This window comes from Odontomachus brunneus, unplaced genomic scaffold (genome assembly GCF_010583005.1).
Source record: "Odontomachus brunneus isolate Ranch 3 - 2012 unplaced genomic scaffold, Obru_v1 Obru_scaffold_040, whole genome shotgun sequence".
Classification (NCBI taxonomy): Eukaryota; Metazoa; Arthropoda; class Insecta; order Hymenoptera; family Formicidae; genus Odontomachus; species Odontomachus brunneus.
In genome coordinates this window covers 1,706,885-1,721,456 of record NW_022639490.1, presented here as the reverse complement: position 1 = coordinate 1,721,456, position 14,572 = coordinate 1,706,885, and the positions used below count along the sequence as shown (strand labels likewise).

General features: G+C 32.9%; 2 protein-coding genes across 3 annotated transcripts; one reads left to right on the top strand and one right to left on the bottom strand.

Annotated features, from left to right (window-relative positions):
- Positions 1-960: 960 nt before the first annotated feature.
- LOC116844241 (cullin-4B) lies at positions 961-6,309 on the top strand. 2 transcript variants are annotated; one of them, XM_032815499.1, is made up of 12 exons: positions 961-1,279; positions 1,362-1,741; positions 2,620-2,983; positions 3,062-3,250; positions 3,462-3,608; positions 3,818-4,004; positions 4,084-4,276; positions 4,423-4,724; positions 4,875-5,105; positions 5,191-5,469; positions 5,628-5,780; positions 5,874-6,025. In XM_032815499.1, the coding sequence occupies exons 2-12, from the start codon at positions 1,582-1,584 to the stop codon at positions 5,967-5,969; spliced, it is 2,301 nt and encodes a 766-aa protein (XP_032671390.1). In that variant the 5' UTR covers positions 961-1,279; positions 1,362-1,581; the 3' UTR covers positions 5,970-6,025. The 2 variants fall into 2 exon arrangements, with proteins under 2 accessions (XP_032671390.1, XP_032671389.1); XM_032815498.1 differs by lacking the exon at positions 961-1,279 and having other exon boundaries at positions 1,354-1,741; positions 5,874-6,309.
- Positions 6,310-7,703: 1,394 nt separating this feature from the next.
- LOC116844242 (mitochondrial intermediate peptidase) lies at positions 7,704-12,849 on the bottom strand. The gene is made up of 10 exons (XM_032815500.1): positions 12,645-12,849; positions 12,084-12,346; positions 11,814-12,000; positions 11,665-11,744; positions 11,358-11,546; positions 11,116-11,257; positions 10,686-11,024; positions 10,277-10,498; positions 9,925-10,155; positions 7,704-9,759 (listed from the first exon to the last, which is right to left on the bottom strand). Exons 1-10 carry the CDS (start codon positions 12,780-12,782, stop codon positions 9,454-9,456), a joined length of 2,097 nt encoding a protein of 698 aa, XP_032671391.1. The 5' UTR covers positions 12,783-12,849; the 3' UTR covers positions 7,704-9,453.
- Between the last annotated feature and the right edge of the window lie 1,723 nt (positions 12,850-14,572).

Sequence of the window (14,572 nt, the reverse complement as noted above, 5' to 3'; positions counted from 1 at the left end):
ACGCTGCCGGTAAAGTGTCAATTTGTTGCGTGTCCATTCTATGCCCATTTTCTGGCGATTTGTGTCCGTGTTAAGCGCATAATTGCATGGTTAAGAACATGAACAGTCCATTTTTTCAATCACGCAATTATGCGCTTAACACGGACACGAATCATCAAAAAATGAGCATAGAATGGACACGCAACAAATCGACACTTTACCGGCAGCGTTTGAAAATGGACGTAGTTCCACCTAAAAAATGGGTGCAGATGGCACATCAAACAGCGTGAAAATCGGTGTCGGCCAAAACGTATGGCGTGGCCGCTCTCAGGTTTCTCTCTGCAGTGACTATAGCTACGTTCCGAAATGCATTGCCAGTACTGAAAATCTATAGTTCATATTACGTATATTATAGAAGGTTAGGCGACAGTTTCCCGAAAAGTGGAGGGGATAATGTTGGTACCAAAGAAAATCTCTACACGATATAATTTAAAGATTCTGTTCTTTGTAACTGCACTACGAAATTGGTGCAATACATTGAAATGAGGCAAGTATACGTTTTCTCACTCTAACCTTATGCATTAGTTCAGCAGTGCAGTTACAAAAAACAGATCTTTAAATTATATCGTATAGAGATTTCTCTTTGTACCAACATTATCCTCTCCACTTTTCGGGAAACTGTCGCCTAACCATTATAGAATTTAGTACTGGCAGTGAATTTCAGAACGCAGCCTAGCCCTCGAGCTGAGTACGGATATGCAGTGTTGTGTCGACGATTACGACAATTGGAATGCAATTTATGTCGCCGTATGCATGAAAATATCTAGGGATATTGCAACTGGAAAGCATCCGTCATTTTGAAGATAATTGAAAAGCACACACATTATTACCGACCGTTGTAGTAATAATGTGTTCTCGTAAACAGAACGGGGGCGGCACTTCCTTCTAGAAAAAATCGGCACATCCGACCAAGTCGGCATACGACAAATGAAATAACATTCTGATACACATACAATGTCTCGATATTCAATATCTATAGCCAATAACATGGGAGTTTGCCTTCGCTGTAGTTGTCAATTGTTCGTGAGTTTTGTCGTAAGTGGGCACCGTGGATAAGTTTTTTCTGATCGTAGCGTGTGTATATGCATACACACATTACTCATACATTACATATATATATATATATATATATACATCATACAAGTGTGCACGTGTGGCACCGCTCCAGACGAGGCGAGACGAAACAAGACAGCACCAAGCGTTAAACGGCGAAGTCACAACGGATTGTGGTGGATCTATTGTGCGTATTTTAGTGGGAAAGACTGCGGACCGCATGCACTAATGGGAGGGCCAACGGCCGAATGATGGTCGCATATGTCTAGATTCGCGGGTACCCAAATCCTGGCTACAGCGCAGGTGAAGAGGGCGGCCGCCGCTACCACCGCTACCGCCACCGCCGCTGCTGCCGCCGATCTCACGGCGGTGGTGGATCACGCTAGCTCCGCCAAGCGCGTCAAGCTGATCGCGAGCACGGACATCGCGCGACTGACTATCGACGAAACTGAGACCGACGACATCGGCGGGAAGGACGACATCATCATCATGACGGACACGGCGGCTGCCGCCGCGACTGACACGCAGAAAAGGGCGAACTTTTCTGCGTTGACTGTCGGCAACCCGAACGGCGTCAACAAGATCTCGCCGAATCTGGCGAACGCGAAGCCTGGCTCCGCGAAAAAGCTCGTCATCAAAAACTTCAGAAGTAAGCATGCGAGAGCGGACGGGCACACGGGCGCTCGTCACCTGACCTAACCTCGAAATCGGTCGCTGAATCTCCTGCTGAGATGCCGCGGCTTCGCGCTCCCTTGTTGACATTCTTTTTATTCGCATTCCGTCGCAATTGCGACTCGTGGCCTTTCAACACGATCAATTTTATAGATTTGAGGAGCGGGAATATGCTCTTATGATGCTCGCGTAAAACGACATAACCTAATAATACGAGTCGCGGCAACTCAAAAAATCGACCTTTTTCACCTGACATTTCATGTCATTCAGCGTTTATTATGATTGTATACGATGTCCAATGCACATTTTGTATGCAAAATATATTGATGCGTGATGAGCGTTTCTATATATATACGAAACAAACTATTACAACAATATTACAATGCAGAAATCTATAAATACCTACTTTGACTTTTTGTTCCTCTCACATTTACGTAGATCATATTATTCACAATCAATGTGAAAGAACAATTTCGAGAAGTTTAGGGAATTAAATAGGAAACAAAGTTAATTGTTTCTTTATATTTGATAATATTAATTATTGGTCATTGATACATATATATATGTATATACATATGTATATGTGTATATATAGTAATGTATAGTTGGAAGTTTAACTTAATTTTACAAGTTACAGATATATATTTGCACTAATATATGAACTATAATTTCTCTAATGTTATTATTCTAATGTCATTATTAATTGCCAATTTATTAATATTAGCATGGAAAGAAATAGATCTTAAATAAATTAATTTATCAAAAAAAATAAGCAAAGAATTGTTTCCTATAATCTTATATTTAAAAATATGCTGTATTTGTATTTCTCTTGTGTAATAATGGTCTTATTTGTAGATAAGCCCAAATTACCAGAGAACTATCAAGAACAGACATGGGAAAAGTTACAAGAGGCTGTAATTGCCATACAAACCAGCAAAAGCATCCGCTATTCTCTAGAGGAGCTTTATCAGGCAGTTGAAAATATGTGTAATCATAAAATGGCATCCACACTTTATACAAATTTGACCATTTTGACAGAATCTCATGTGAAAGCCAATATTGAACAATTTTTGGCTGAATCCATGGACAGACATATATTCTTGAAAAAGATGAACGAATGCTGGCAATCACACTGTAGACAAATGATCATGATCAGGAGTATTTTTCTGTATCTTGATAGAACGTATGTTCTACAAAATCCAAGCATCTCATCGATATGGTTAGTGATATGTAAATGTTGCAAGAAAATCTTTAGTTTAATCAGTTTGCATATATTTTATTGAATTTCTCTTTACAGGGATATGGGATTGCATCTTTTCAGACTGCATATTGTGCTGAATAATTTAGTTCAAACACGCACAGTGGAAGGTCTTCTTATGCTCATTGAAAAGGAACGACAAGGCGACACTGTGGATCGAACACTTCTCAAGTCTCTGTTAAGAATGTTATCAGATCTGCAGATTTACCAAGAGGCCTTTGAAAATAAGTATGATAATAAACTTTGAGAACTATCTTTATTAATGTATATGTTATTCATGGTTATTTGTACAGATACCGATATTTATTGATCGTATAAACCAATTTATCTTCTATAATTGTGAAAAATTTAATTTTATTTCGTCAAAATTTTATATTTGTAAATATCGTAATATATAACATAATTTTCGTAATATATTATCATCTTTTCTCTGTCTCAGGTTCCTAGTAGCTACAGAAAGATTGTATGCTGCTGAAGGTCAGCGATTAATGAATGAACACGATGTTCCTGAGTATCTAGCTCATGTGGATAAACGTCTTCAGGAAGAAAACGAGCGACTGTTACATTATCTTGATACATCAACCAAGTAACTTTTTTGTTCTTATCGTATAATATTCTAGCATTTTCAACATTAGGGATGAAACAAAAAATTTTATATAGATAACTTCAACAAATATATAGAAAATTTTGTAAAATTAAATTTATATTTAGAGAGAGATAGAAAGAGAAGGAATGTAGACACTCACTAGATGTTGGGAACGATAATTTAAATTAACAAATTTATTAACTTTCCAGGTGGTCACTCATACATACTGTAGAAAAACAATTACTCTCAGAACATATTACTAGTATTTTACAAAAAGGTTTAAGTGGATTATTGGATGAGAATAGGATTAGTGACTTATCATTACTTTACAATTTATACAGTCGAATAAAGAATGGCCTTGTGGAACTTTGTATGAACTTCAACTGTTATATTAAGGTTTGTTGCATCATAGATATGGTCATAGATATTTTAAATATAACTGACAAAATTAAAATATATCTTTATATCTTTATAGAAAAAAGGCAAGACAATAGTTATAGATCCAGAGAAAGATAAAACGATGGTACAGGAGCTGTTAGATTTTAAAGATAAAATGGATAACATAGTCAATACGTGCTTTCATAAAAATGAAAAGTTTGCAAATAGCTTAAAAGAAGCTTTTGAGGCTTTCATTAATCAAAGAGCGAACAAACCCGCAGAATTAATAGGTAATATATACATGCAATATGGTATTAATATTTTTGTAATATTATATAACATAATATGTAATTATTTCGATTATAACATTAATCATAAAAAAGAATTTTAGTTTCTAAATTTTAATATTGAAATAATTGAAAATTTTTGTTTTCAGCTAAATTTGTGGATTGTAAGTTACGCGCGGGTAATAAAGAAGCGACAGAAGAAGAGTTAGAAAGATTGCTAGATAAAATTATGGTACTTTTCCGATTTATACACGGAAAGGATGTTTTCGAAGCTTTTTACAAAAAGGATTTAGCCAAACGTCTGTTAGTTGGAAAATCTGCTTCTGTAGACGCTGAAAAATCAATGTTATCTAAATTAAAGCAGGAGTGCGGTGGTGGATTTACTAGTAAATTGGAAGGAATGTTCAAAGATATGGAACTTAGTAAAGATATTAATATTGCGTTCAAACAGGTGAGAAAGATTATTTATTTGTTACAAGAAAGAAACTTATTAAATTTAATTTGTTATTCGTCATTTACATCGTTTACTAAATTTATACGAGAATAAAAAAAATTTATACGAAGTATATATAATTATTTCATACTTTTGTTATATTTCCAGTATGCAGGAAATTTGCAGAGCGAATTAATCGCGAGTAATTTGGATTTAACAGTATCTATACTTACTATGGGATATTGGCCTACATATCCTGTGATGGAAGTTACCTTACCAATGGAAATGGTGCAGTATCAAGATGTGTTTAATAAATTTTACTTGGGGAAACATAGCGGTAGAAAGTTGCAGTGGCAACCAACTTTAGGACATTGCGTGTTGAAAGCATGGTTTAACCAGGTATTGAAAAAGAAGTTATGCTATTGTTAATTACACCAGTATATAATTATCATTTAACGCACAAGTGTTTCTCACACGAAAATAGGGTAATAAAGAGCTGCAAGTGTCGCTGTTTCAAGCACTGGTTTTAATTCTATTCAACGATAGTGATAATCTCTCGTTAGAGGATATCAAAGCTGCCACGAATATTGAAGATGGCGAACTGAGAAGAACGTTGCAATCTTTAGCATGCGGAAAAGCTCGTGTTCTTCAAAAGAATCCGCGTGGACGAGATGTCGCCGATAATGATAGATTTGTATTCAATGCAGAATTTACAAATAAGCTGTTCAGAATCAAGATTAATCAAATTCAAATGAAAGAAACGGTATTTCATAAAACATTACATATACTTTTTTTATTTCATACGTATCTTATTTATATAAACTATTAAAAAAAGAAAATTCTAATTTTTACGCTTGTAACATCAATCAGAGTTTATTCCGTGATTGTATCTAATATTTAAAATTTTTCTTTTTTTTTTAGAATGAAGAACAAAAAGCGACGGAAGAGAGAGTGTATCAGGACAGACAGTATCAGATTGACGCTGCTATTGTCAGAATTATGAAAATGAGAAAAACGCTAACACATAATCTTCTTATCAGTGAACTGTATAATCAGTTGAAGTTTCCAGTAAAGGTACAATTTCAAGTGTAAAAATAAAAGTAATAATATTTTAATCTTTTTAACTTAAGAAAATTTATCGTTTAATTTTTGAATGTTCTTTTTCAGCCTGCAGACTTGAAAAAACGGATCGAGTCTCTCATAGACAGAGATTACATGGAACGAGATAAGGACAATGCGAACCAATACAATTACGTTGCGTAACCTGAAGCAAATGCCAAAGTCACGTTGAATCAAATCGACGTTGATTTTTCTAGCAAATTGAATCAATCGCCATCGATGTTTGTCTATTGTGAATGTAACGGGTTATGGTTCAAGCGACAGACCCGTGACTGGATCTGACTGTTTGGCATAACCGTTATAACGTGTGGACAGTGCATAAAGAAAAAAGAAGAAAAAAGAAAAAAAAGGAAACTACAGTGAACTTCCTCGTTTTGATTTTCGTAGTGCGGTATGGACACTGAACGATTGCAGTCCTCTTTATATGGTGTTGTATTATTATTGAATTTCGAAAATGAAATGAAAATGAAAGAGAGAGAAACCACGAATCAGACTATCCACGGAATATCCTTGATAATACAACGTTCTAGGATATAACGATTTTTTATGCGACACAGTTTTTCACATCATACTTAAAATTAAGAGGATGTAATAGAGGCAGAATGTAGAATAACACTGACACTACAATGAGAAAATATAGTGTAAGAGTGCAATTGCAATATAAATTAGTTAATTTCAAGTGAACAACGCGCGTGTGCGATGCAGTATTTATAATGAAAATAAAAGAGACATACTACATCTATGCAATATTGTGGTACTTACATGTTTGAAATTCGCTAATTATTTCTACTGTATAATTTGTTTTTTCATGTGTTAGTGAAAAAAAAAATAAAAAAGATGCCACATAACAAAAGAGTTCTAGCACGAATGTAGTATGTGAAAGGTACTTCTGATTTACTGTGACCACATTACCTGAACAAAACGTTGAAAAATTAGAAATAATTAAATATTTTTTTATTTAAATCTAAAAGTTTTATATATATGCTTAAAATATATATCATTAAAATTTAATCACAAAAGGGATGTTAAAAAGAGCAAAGTGACAGTAAATCGTGATGTTCCTCCATATTTTCATTGAAGAAAAAGTAATACTAAATTTATCAAAAAATTAGTCATTCAAATTTGAATTGATGAAATAGCTTACATTTAAACGCGATATATCAGTACTACATATAAATACAATATATTTTGGTTTAAGAGAATCCAAAAATAAGAAATATTTGAGATTTTCCTTTACAAAGATTACACACCAAAAACTATAGCACGATTTATCAAGCTTTAACAAATTGGCAAAGCAGACTATATTTTAGTAAATACAATTGGAAGCTTATCAGTGATATAACTTTGTGCATATTTGATGTTAAGAAGTCTTTTACCTTTGGATTCTCGAAAAAATAGGCTTATTGAGGAATATTTTTTAGAAAAACTTCGCGATATATTAATTTGTAAGTTGACATATTTATTATATCAAACTTTCCATATGTTTTCAATACATATTTATTGAGGACATATACCTTGGACTTTCTGAAAAACTTTTAAATTTAATATATCTTTTATTTAATTTTTCCATTCAGATATTAAAATTTTAATATTTAATGTTTTTGTAGAAAATTGTACAGATAAGAAAAACACGACTTCCAATTTGTATAGACACTATTTTATTAATTTCAAATTTTACTGTAAAATTTAAAGTATGCGCCCTCGATACACATATATATTGATATATGGAAAGATTGAAGTTAATCTCGATTTAATAATCTTTGAGAAATGTTACATGTCTATTTCGAAAGTATGGTTTCGAGAAAAACGTACTCAAAAGTTTAAAAATGACATTTCTAAACAATTATACTTTTAATATTCTTTCGTATATAATAAATATGTCAAATCATAAACTGATATGTTGCGTAGTTTTTTTTTTTAAATTCCTGGATTATAGTCTATTTTTGAGCATCTATAGATAAAAGACCTCTTGGAAACTTAGTTGAGATACTTCGTGGTCATTTCTTGCGTGATAATATATAATATCATATAATATATATGTATATATACTTTTATATATATACATATATCATACTGTTCATTGTCTTTAAATAAGAGAAGCTGTTTTACTATTTCAATTGTGCTTCATAATTCACATATTTATGTGATGTCCAATAAAAAATGAGGTTATTCTGCTTTGTATAAAATAAATAATCCTAATTATTTATGAATTTACATGCGCGTGTAACAGATTCGATAAATTGATTATATAATCTTAATAGTTTCAATTTTAATGATGACAACTTAATAATTTCGAAAAATTATACGTGTTTCTGACTCCATCTGATTCTATATGCTCTACTTTAGATTTATACTAGTGAAAAAAATAACTGAGGCTATTATATTATTACAAAGTGATTCACTAATTTAACGAAGACGAGTCATATAATTCTTGTAAATGCTGTGTAAAACGTAAAGTTAGTTCGATACGAACATAACATTTGGATAAAAGTAAAATAATACTTCAAAAACATCTCTCTCTCTCTCTCTCTCTCTCTCTATACTAAACAAAAGGCGTGAATTCATAATTCCTGATTACTAATATAATAAAAGAATGAAAATAACGGACTTGTATAAAAGAAAAAGCGAAAGAGAAAAATGTCCAGTGCTTCATTGTGAATACAAAGCTCTAGTTATACACGTACATGCGCGCGTACACGATAAAATACATGTAAAATAAATAAGATTTCAACAAGCAGAGAATTACATAATGTAGTATAATGATGATTAAGAATTTTGAGAATTATTGAGGATAATTTTAAAAATTACGCGAGTAAATGTTCATTCGGTGGCTTGTTAAATCGTTTTGTGTCCGCATATTTATGAGCTAGATTAAACAGTTTTTACGAATATGGAGAAATGGAGTTATCGATAAAAAGCATTTAGCTCATTTTGACGAAAGTGCTCACTAAAAAGTTCGAAAGTTAAACGAAACGTTAACAAACGCAGTACAATGTAAATGCGTACGGAAGATACGATTCGATCTTACTTTTTAATCGTGAAAAATAGTACTGCCAGCGCGAAATATCACGCTCCTTTTTAGCGGGGAATGATCGTAGCTTTACGTTGCCATGTACAGATATAGAATAACCTCAGGAAATAAAGGGTAGATTATATAAATGAATATCTTCTCGCATAAATTACTTTACTTTATACTGCGTTTCGTTTGTGTATAACACTACAAACCTTATCTTTTTGTAATAACTCATACATTTATCCAAACTGTACATAGAGAATAAGGTTCTGTACTTGTAATAAAATACAATCAAAAAAAAAAAAGAAAGAAATTCAGTGCTATTTAACGAGAATAATAAATTATGATCACTTATCATGTAACGATATGAAAACTTGACTTTCAAAGAGAAATGCAAGAAAATTTATACGGAATTATTACAATGTTATTTTTCAATGACGAATTCTCTTTTGAACACTTGGAATAAATTCTTTTGTATGTAATATGTTTTCTTTTTAGAAATTTATTGCAAAGTGTGAAACTATTATACGTGGATTTATAACAAGAAGTTATCATGTGTAGAACTTAAAGCAGCATGTAAACTACTTTCATTTATTAGCACAAATTACGAAAAATTTACACCGTATCACGTTGTTTTATCATTTGAATGTGTAAATTCTTCATATCAATCTCATTGATTAGCGATTTTGCAAATGTAGCAGCGTTAGCTTCCTTGTTCAAGAAATCCGAGACTAGTTGTGACGCTGGTTTACCGCCTCCGTGCGCTAAGCATTCCTTTCGATAACGATTACCCGCTGATCGACAAAAAGGATCGTTATGGAAATAGGTTTGCCATATCCAAGCGGCAATCGCACGAGAGATTAAGTAAGAATAGTATTTAGCACCGTAGCCGACCAAGTGAGAAAATCTCAATTGCCATGCCTGCAAACAGCCACAAACTTCATTTGAAACGTTCAAAGTTGCACGTGTTAGTGCAATTGTTAATTATAAAAGTCGAAATTTAAATATCTACATATATTACTTGTTTATATATAATTAATAACATTTTAAGAAGTCGATATAAAAAATTAATACGAAAGCACATACCGTATTCTGTACATACGGTAAACCGTAATATTCTTTTTGTACATCCGCTAAAATTTCAGTAGTGGACTTTGTCAATCTACCGCTGTGATACACTTGATCCAACATACTGTAGAACACCTGATTTTGTAATTCGGATGCGCAGAAAATGTTTTTCGAGGCGCACAGTTTGTGCAACAAATTTTCCGGCATCGTCTTTTCAGTTTGAAAATGCTTCGCGAACTTTGACACAACCTGTATGATCATGTAAGCAAATTTATCGGGATATTTGTGTTGCCTTTAAATATCGAAACGTCTATAGAAATATATTTGTAATTATGGTAATTTATATCGATTTGTATTGCAGAATATTTACCCTGGGATCACTCGCGAAATACTCCATTAATACGCTTGGCACTTCCGCAAAGTCTGTGCAACATCTAGTGCCGGTCACGTGTTGATATTTCGTTCGACCGAGCATAGAATGCAACGCATGTCCCATTTCGTGAAATAGATTGTCCACGGACGACGGACTTAGCAAGCATGGATTCAACCAGCGTGGTTGCGGTAGTGACAACATGAGTACAACTATAGGATTCTGAAAACAACGCTATAATAAGATCACTGATTCTTACGATTTTGTATAGAATGAAAATACACGTTTAAATCACTATTTTCCGAATTTGCTCGTAAATTAAATAAGGTTAAAATAATGTTAAACGATCAACTGTAGCATTAAATAACTTGACATAACATAATAATCGAAAATAAATAAGGTTTTATACCTGATAGGAACCGTCCGATAGTTGCTTTCCACCCTGAATCGTAAAGTGGCAGTCTTGATTCGGCTTCCCCTCTCTTTCATAAAAATCGCAGTAGATGTATCCCAGCGTTCCCTCATCTTCGTCTATTACAGTTAGCTTGTGAACGTTACTAGCCCATACCTCTCCGGTCAATACCGGAACGGACTCTAGCCTGACTCCATACAATGACTGTGTAAGAATATTAATGCCTTCCATACAAGCACCAAGGGAAAAGTACGGAGCGAATTCGGTGGAGGATGTGTTTAACCAAGCTTTTTTCGCCTTTGCCATGAAATAGGCGGTATCCCACGGCATCAGTTCCTTGTTCAGTGCAATTCAGTGAGATAAATAATTTTATAAAATTGTACAAACAATGTTATAATATGATAACATCACAGATATGTATGCATACTTGTTTTACAAATGACTCAGCATCTTTCATCTTTTGCATCTCTTGAAAGTCTTGTGCTGCTGTAGACTGCAAATTTTCACTTAGTATATTGAGGAATTCTGTCACTACATTTGGTGACTGGACTGTACTCCCCTTTACAGCTCTGAAACAATAATAAATTTTTATTACATATAACGCATATATAATATACATGTACAAAAATAACACTTAAGGTTCAACATTTTATCACAAGAATTATATACCTGTGAGCGTAAGACGCAAATCCGCAAGATTCTGCCAATAGGTGTCTGGAACTTAAAAGTTCATGCAGCAGATACTCTTGTTCTTTATCAGGATACAAAAATAATTTGTACGCTGCCTCGCGCACGGCGGTATTAGAAGTGTCAGTGTAAAGTCCTTGCACTAATATCTGACCATACTTAGTCACAAAACTGTGAAATCAACGAGGTATCTTTCTAAAGCTTGTACCTTTGAAAAGTTTTGAATTGAACCATGAAATTCAGTTAAATAAAGAAATAAATTCATGTTGTATTGAACTACTGTACTCACTGCTGCCTAATAAAGTCGGGTACCACATTAACATCAACTTCCCTTGGTGTTATGGCACCAGTCATAAATTTTTGACCTATCTGCAAGTAAGAAGAAAATCACATTTACAAATTATATAGATATTTGGAGTATAATTAAGAAATATTTACCTGCAAGATGTAGTCGTTTAATTGGACTACTTTTTTTCTCTGCTTCTCAGGCAAGTGTATACCACACTGCTCAAAATCAAATAAAAATAATTTAGCTACGTGATCGTCTATATCAGAGGTCACTTGAATGTCGCCATTACTTGACACTTGTTTTAACGAATCATATAATTCACGATGTGTATTTAATCTATGGAACATTTCACATTTGTAAAATATAACTGTAACATGTAAAATAAAAGTAGACTTCTACTAATTCTAAAGTAGACTTACTTTTCAACTACACCACTAATAGTTATACAAGCATCCACTGCTGCTCTTACATACTGTTCATCAGGATGTGCAATTCTAATAAACTCTGCCATATCTGCTACTTTACATAGTGTATCGGACAATTCATCAAATATTTCTACCATCTTTCTTTTCCTATCCTTACTTGTGGCTTCTTCAATTAAAACATCTGCTTGTGTCATTGCACGATTTTTTAGTATGTGAAAGCCATCCTCAGTTTTTAATTCCGGAATACCAAACAATCCCTTTAAAATATTTTAAATTACAAAATATACAATAATGTATATGCATATAAAATATCACTAAAATAACGTAGTCGCAAGGAAATAAAACTTTATATTGTTACATTTAGGAATTATAGGTTACATATAGATTAGATTCATCAATTCTTATTGAGGGTAATATCTTAATCTTATTTTATTTTAATTAACACAAAATAATAAAATAGAATATAATAAAATACATGATAAAATTAGAAACTGATTAATTCTGATTAGGTTTGAGAGAAAATTGACAATTGAATAAACTTGTATGAACTTTTACCGTTTCTTTTCTTGATATATCTGATAAATAATCTTGATCAACGGTAGAATTAAATGCCATAGCAAGACGTGACCACGTATTTAATCTTCTGTTACTTTTTACACCTCGAAAAATTTGTCTTTCAAATATTCGTAACATTTTGGCGGAGTAAATAGGTTATATCGTGACAGACGAATTGTATTAGATTGAGCAAAAAGTAATTTCATATTTTGCGGATAGATGTCGTTAAGAGGAAATGTATTAAGGCTGATATTCATAATAAGATCTTATATTTAAGACCGTCTTAAGGTGCGTTCAGATGGAGAAAGAAATAGAATAACGGAACAGTTACGGAAAAGAGATATAGGCTGCGTTCCGAAATTCACTGCCATTACTGAAATTCTATAATATAATTCTATAATTCTATAATATAGTAACATAAACTATAGATTTTCAGTACTGGCAGTACATTTCGGAACGCAGCCATAGTAGTAAACCTACCTATTAAACAACAGAACGGAATAAAAACGGAATTACTCTGATTGACTGACCCCCATATCTCTTTTCCGTAACTATTCCGTTCCGCTATTTCTTTCTCCATCTGAACGCACTCTTAAGTTCATCTTCAGATACTGTACGGATTATTTCATTGGCTACAGAGTATCTGAAGATGAAGAATGATAAAGAGACTGAAATATTTTAAAAGCCAAAATAGAAATTAATATTTAAATCTGATCTTTCTTAAAAATAAATATAAAAGTTTGTCCTTTGCCAAATTTTAATTACATATATATATACAAGTAATTTAATACAACTTAATATGCAAGTTTGATTACAAATTAAGATTTAAATTAAGATTTAAGTATAAATATAAATTTAAATACACGTTTGATGATTATTTTTTGTAATTGGAAAGAATTGCAAAAACTTTTAGATATTTAATAGATCCAAAAGTAGATCCAATCAGGAGTAACGCAATTAATGTCACTTTTTTTATGAATTTCGAAACATAGTAATAACGTAGTGGTCCAATAGGAGAATCGGTTTTTTTATAAATTTTAGACGAGTCAAAAAATATATTCACCTATCGGGCATTGAATACGTAAAGTCCGTATCAGACTACGGATTAAGATTGAGATTGAATTGAAAATTTGACAATCAGAACAAAGTTCACCAAAGCTTAGTGAGCTTAGCCTTGAGCTTAGTGAGTTTTGTTCTAATTGGCTAAATTTTAATTCAATCTCAATCCTAATCTATAGTTTGATACGGGCTTTATGAAACTCATTATAAGACCTGTTTTTTGTAGCTAACTGCTGGGCTCCTATTCTTGAAATTTTTGCGTATACATAATTTTCATTGCGCAGCTATTTTATGGTATGATTAAACTACGCAGTAAAATTTATGTATACGCAACTATTTCAAGAATAAGAGCCCTGGGACTCGATTCTCTAATTAGTTGCGTATACGTTTAGTAAGTTTTACTGCACAGGTTTAATCATACCATAAAATAGCTGCACAGTAAGGGCTATCGCACACAAATTGACATAACTGCATATGCATAGCATAAGACCGTATGTACCAATGAGCATCGAGTATTAAGTCGCCATATTGGTGTTCGATGCTTAATATTCGATGCTCATTGGTCCATACGATCTTATGCTATGCATATGCAGTTATGTCAATTTGTGTGCGATAGCCCTTAAACTTACGTATACGTAACTAGTTAGAGAATCGAGCATCTAAGCCATTCTTGAAATTTTTGCGTAATTTTTATTGCGCAGCTATTTATGATATGATTAAACCTGCGCAATAAAACTTACATATACGCAACTATTTCAAGAATAAGGGCCCTAGGCCCTGATTCTCGAAAATATATCGCATACGACATTTAGTAAAAAGCTATAGTTCATGTTACGTATACTATAGCTCTCCACTAAATGTCGTATGCG

Excerpts from the sequence above, each read along its gene's own strand:
- LOC116844242 (XM_032815500.1), bottom strand. The coding sequence starts at position 12,782 with ATGTTACGAATATTTGAAAGACAAATTTTTCGAGGTGTAAAAAGTAAC. Across the intron at positions 12,001-12,083 it reads ATTAGTGGTGTAGTTGAAAA|ATTAAATACACATCGTGAAT; the intron begins GTAAGTCTACTT and ends AATGTTCCATAG. Across the intron at positions 11,025-11,115 it reads CTGAGTCATTTGTAAAACAA|GAACTGATGCCGTGGGATAC; the intron begins GTATGCATACAT and ends GCACTGAACAAG.
- LOC116844241 (XM_032815498.1), top strand. The coding sequence starts at position 1,354 with ATGTCTAGATTCGCGGGTACCCAAATCCTGGCTACAGCGCAGGTGAAG. Across the intron at positions 1,742-2,619 it reads CGTCATCAAAAACTTCAGAA|ATAAGCCCAAATTACCAGAG; the intron begins GTAAGCATGCGA and ends TCTTATTTGTAG. Across the intron at positions 5,470-5,627 it reads AAATTCAAATGAAAGAAACG|AATGAAGAACAAAAAGCGAC; the intron begins GTATTTCATAAA and ends TTTTTTTTTTAG.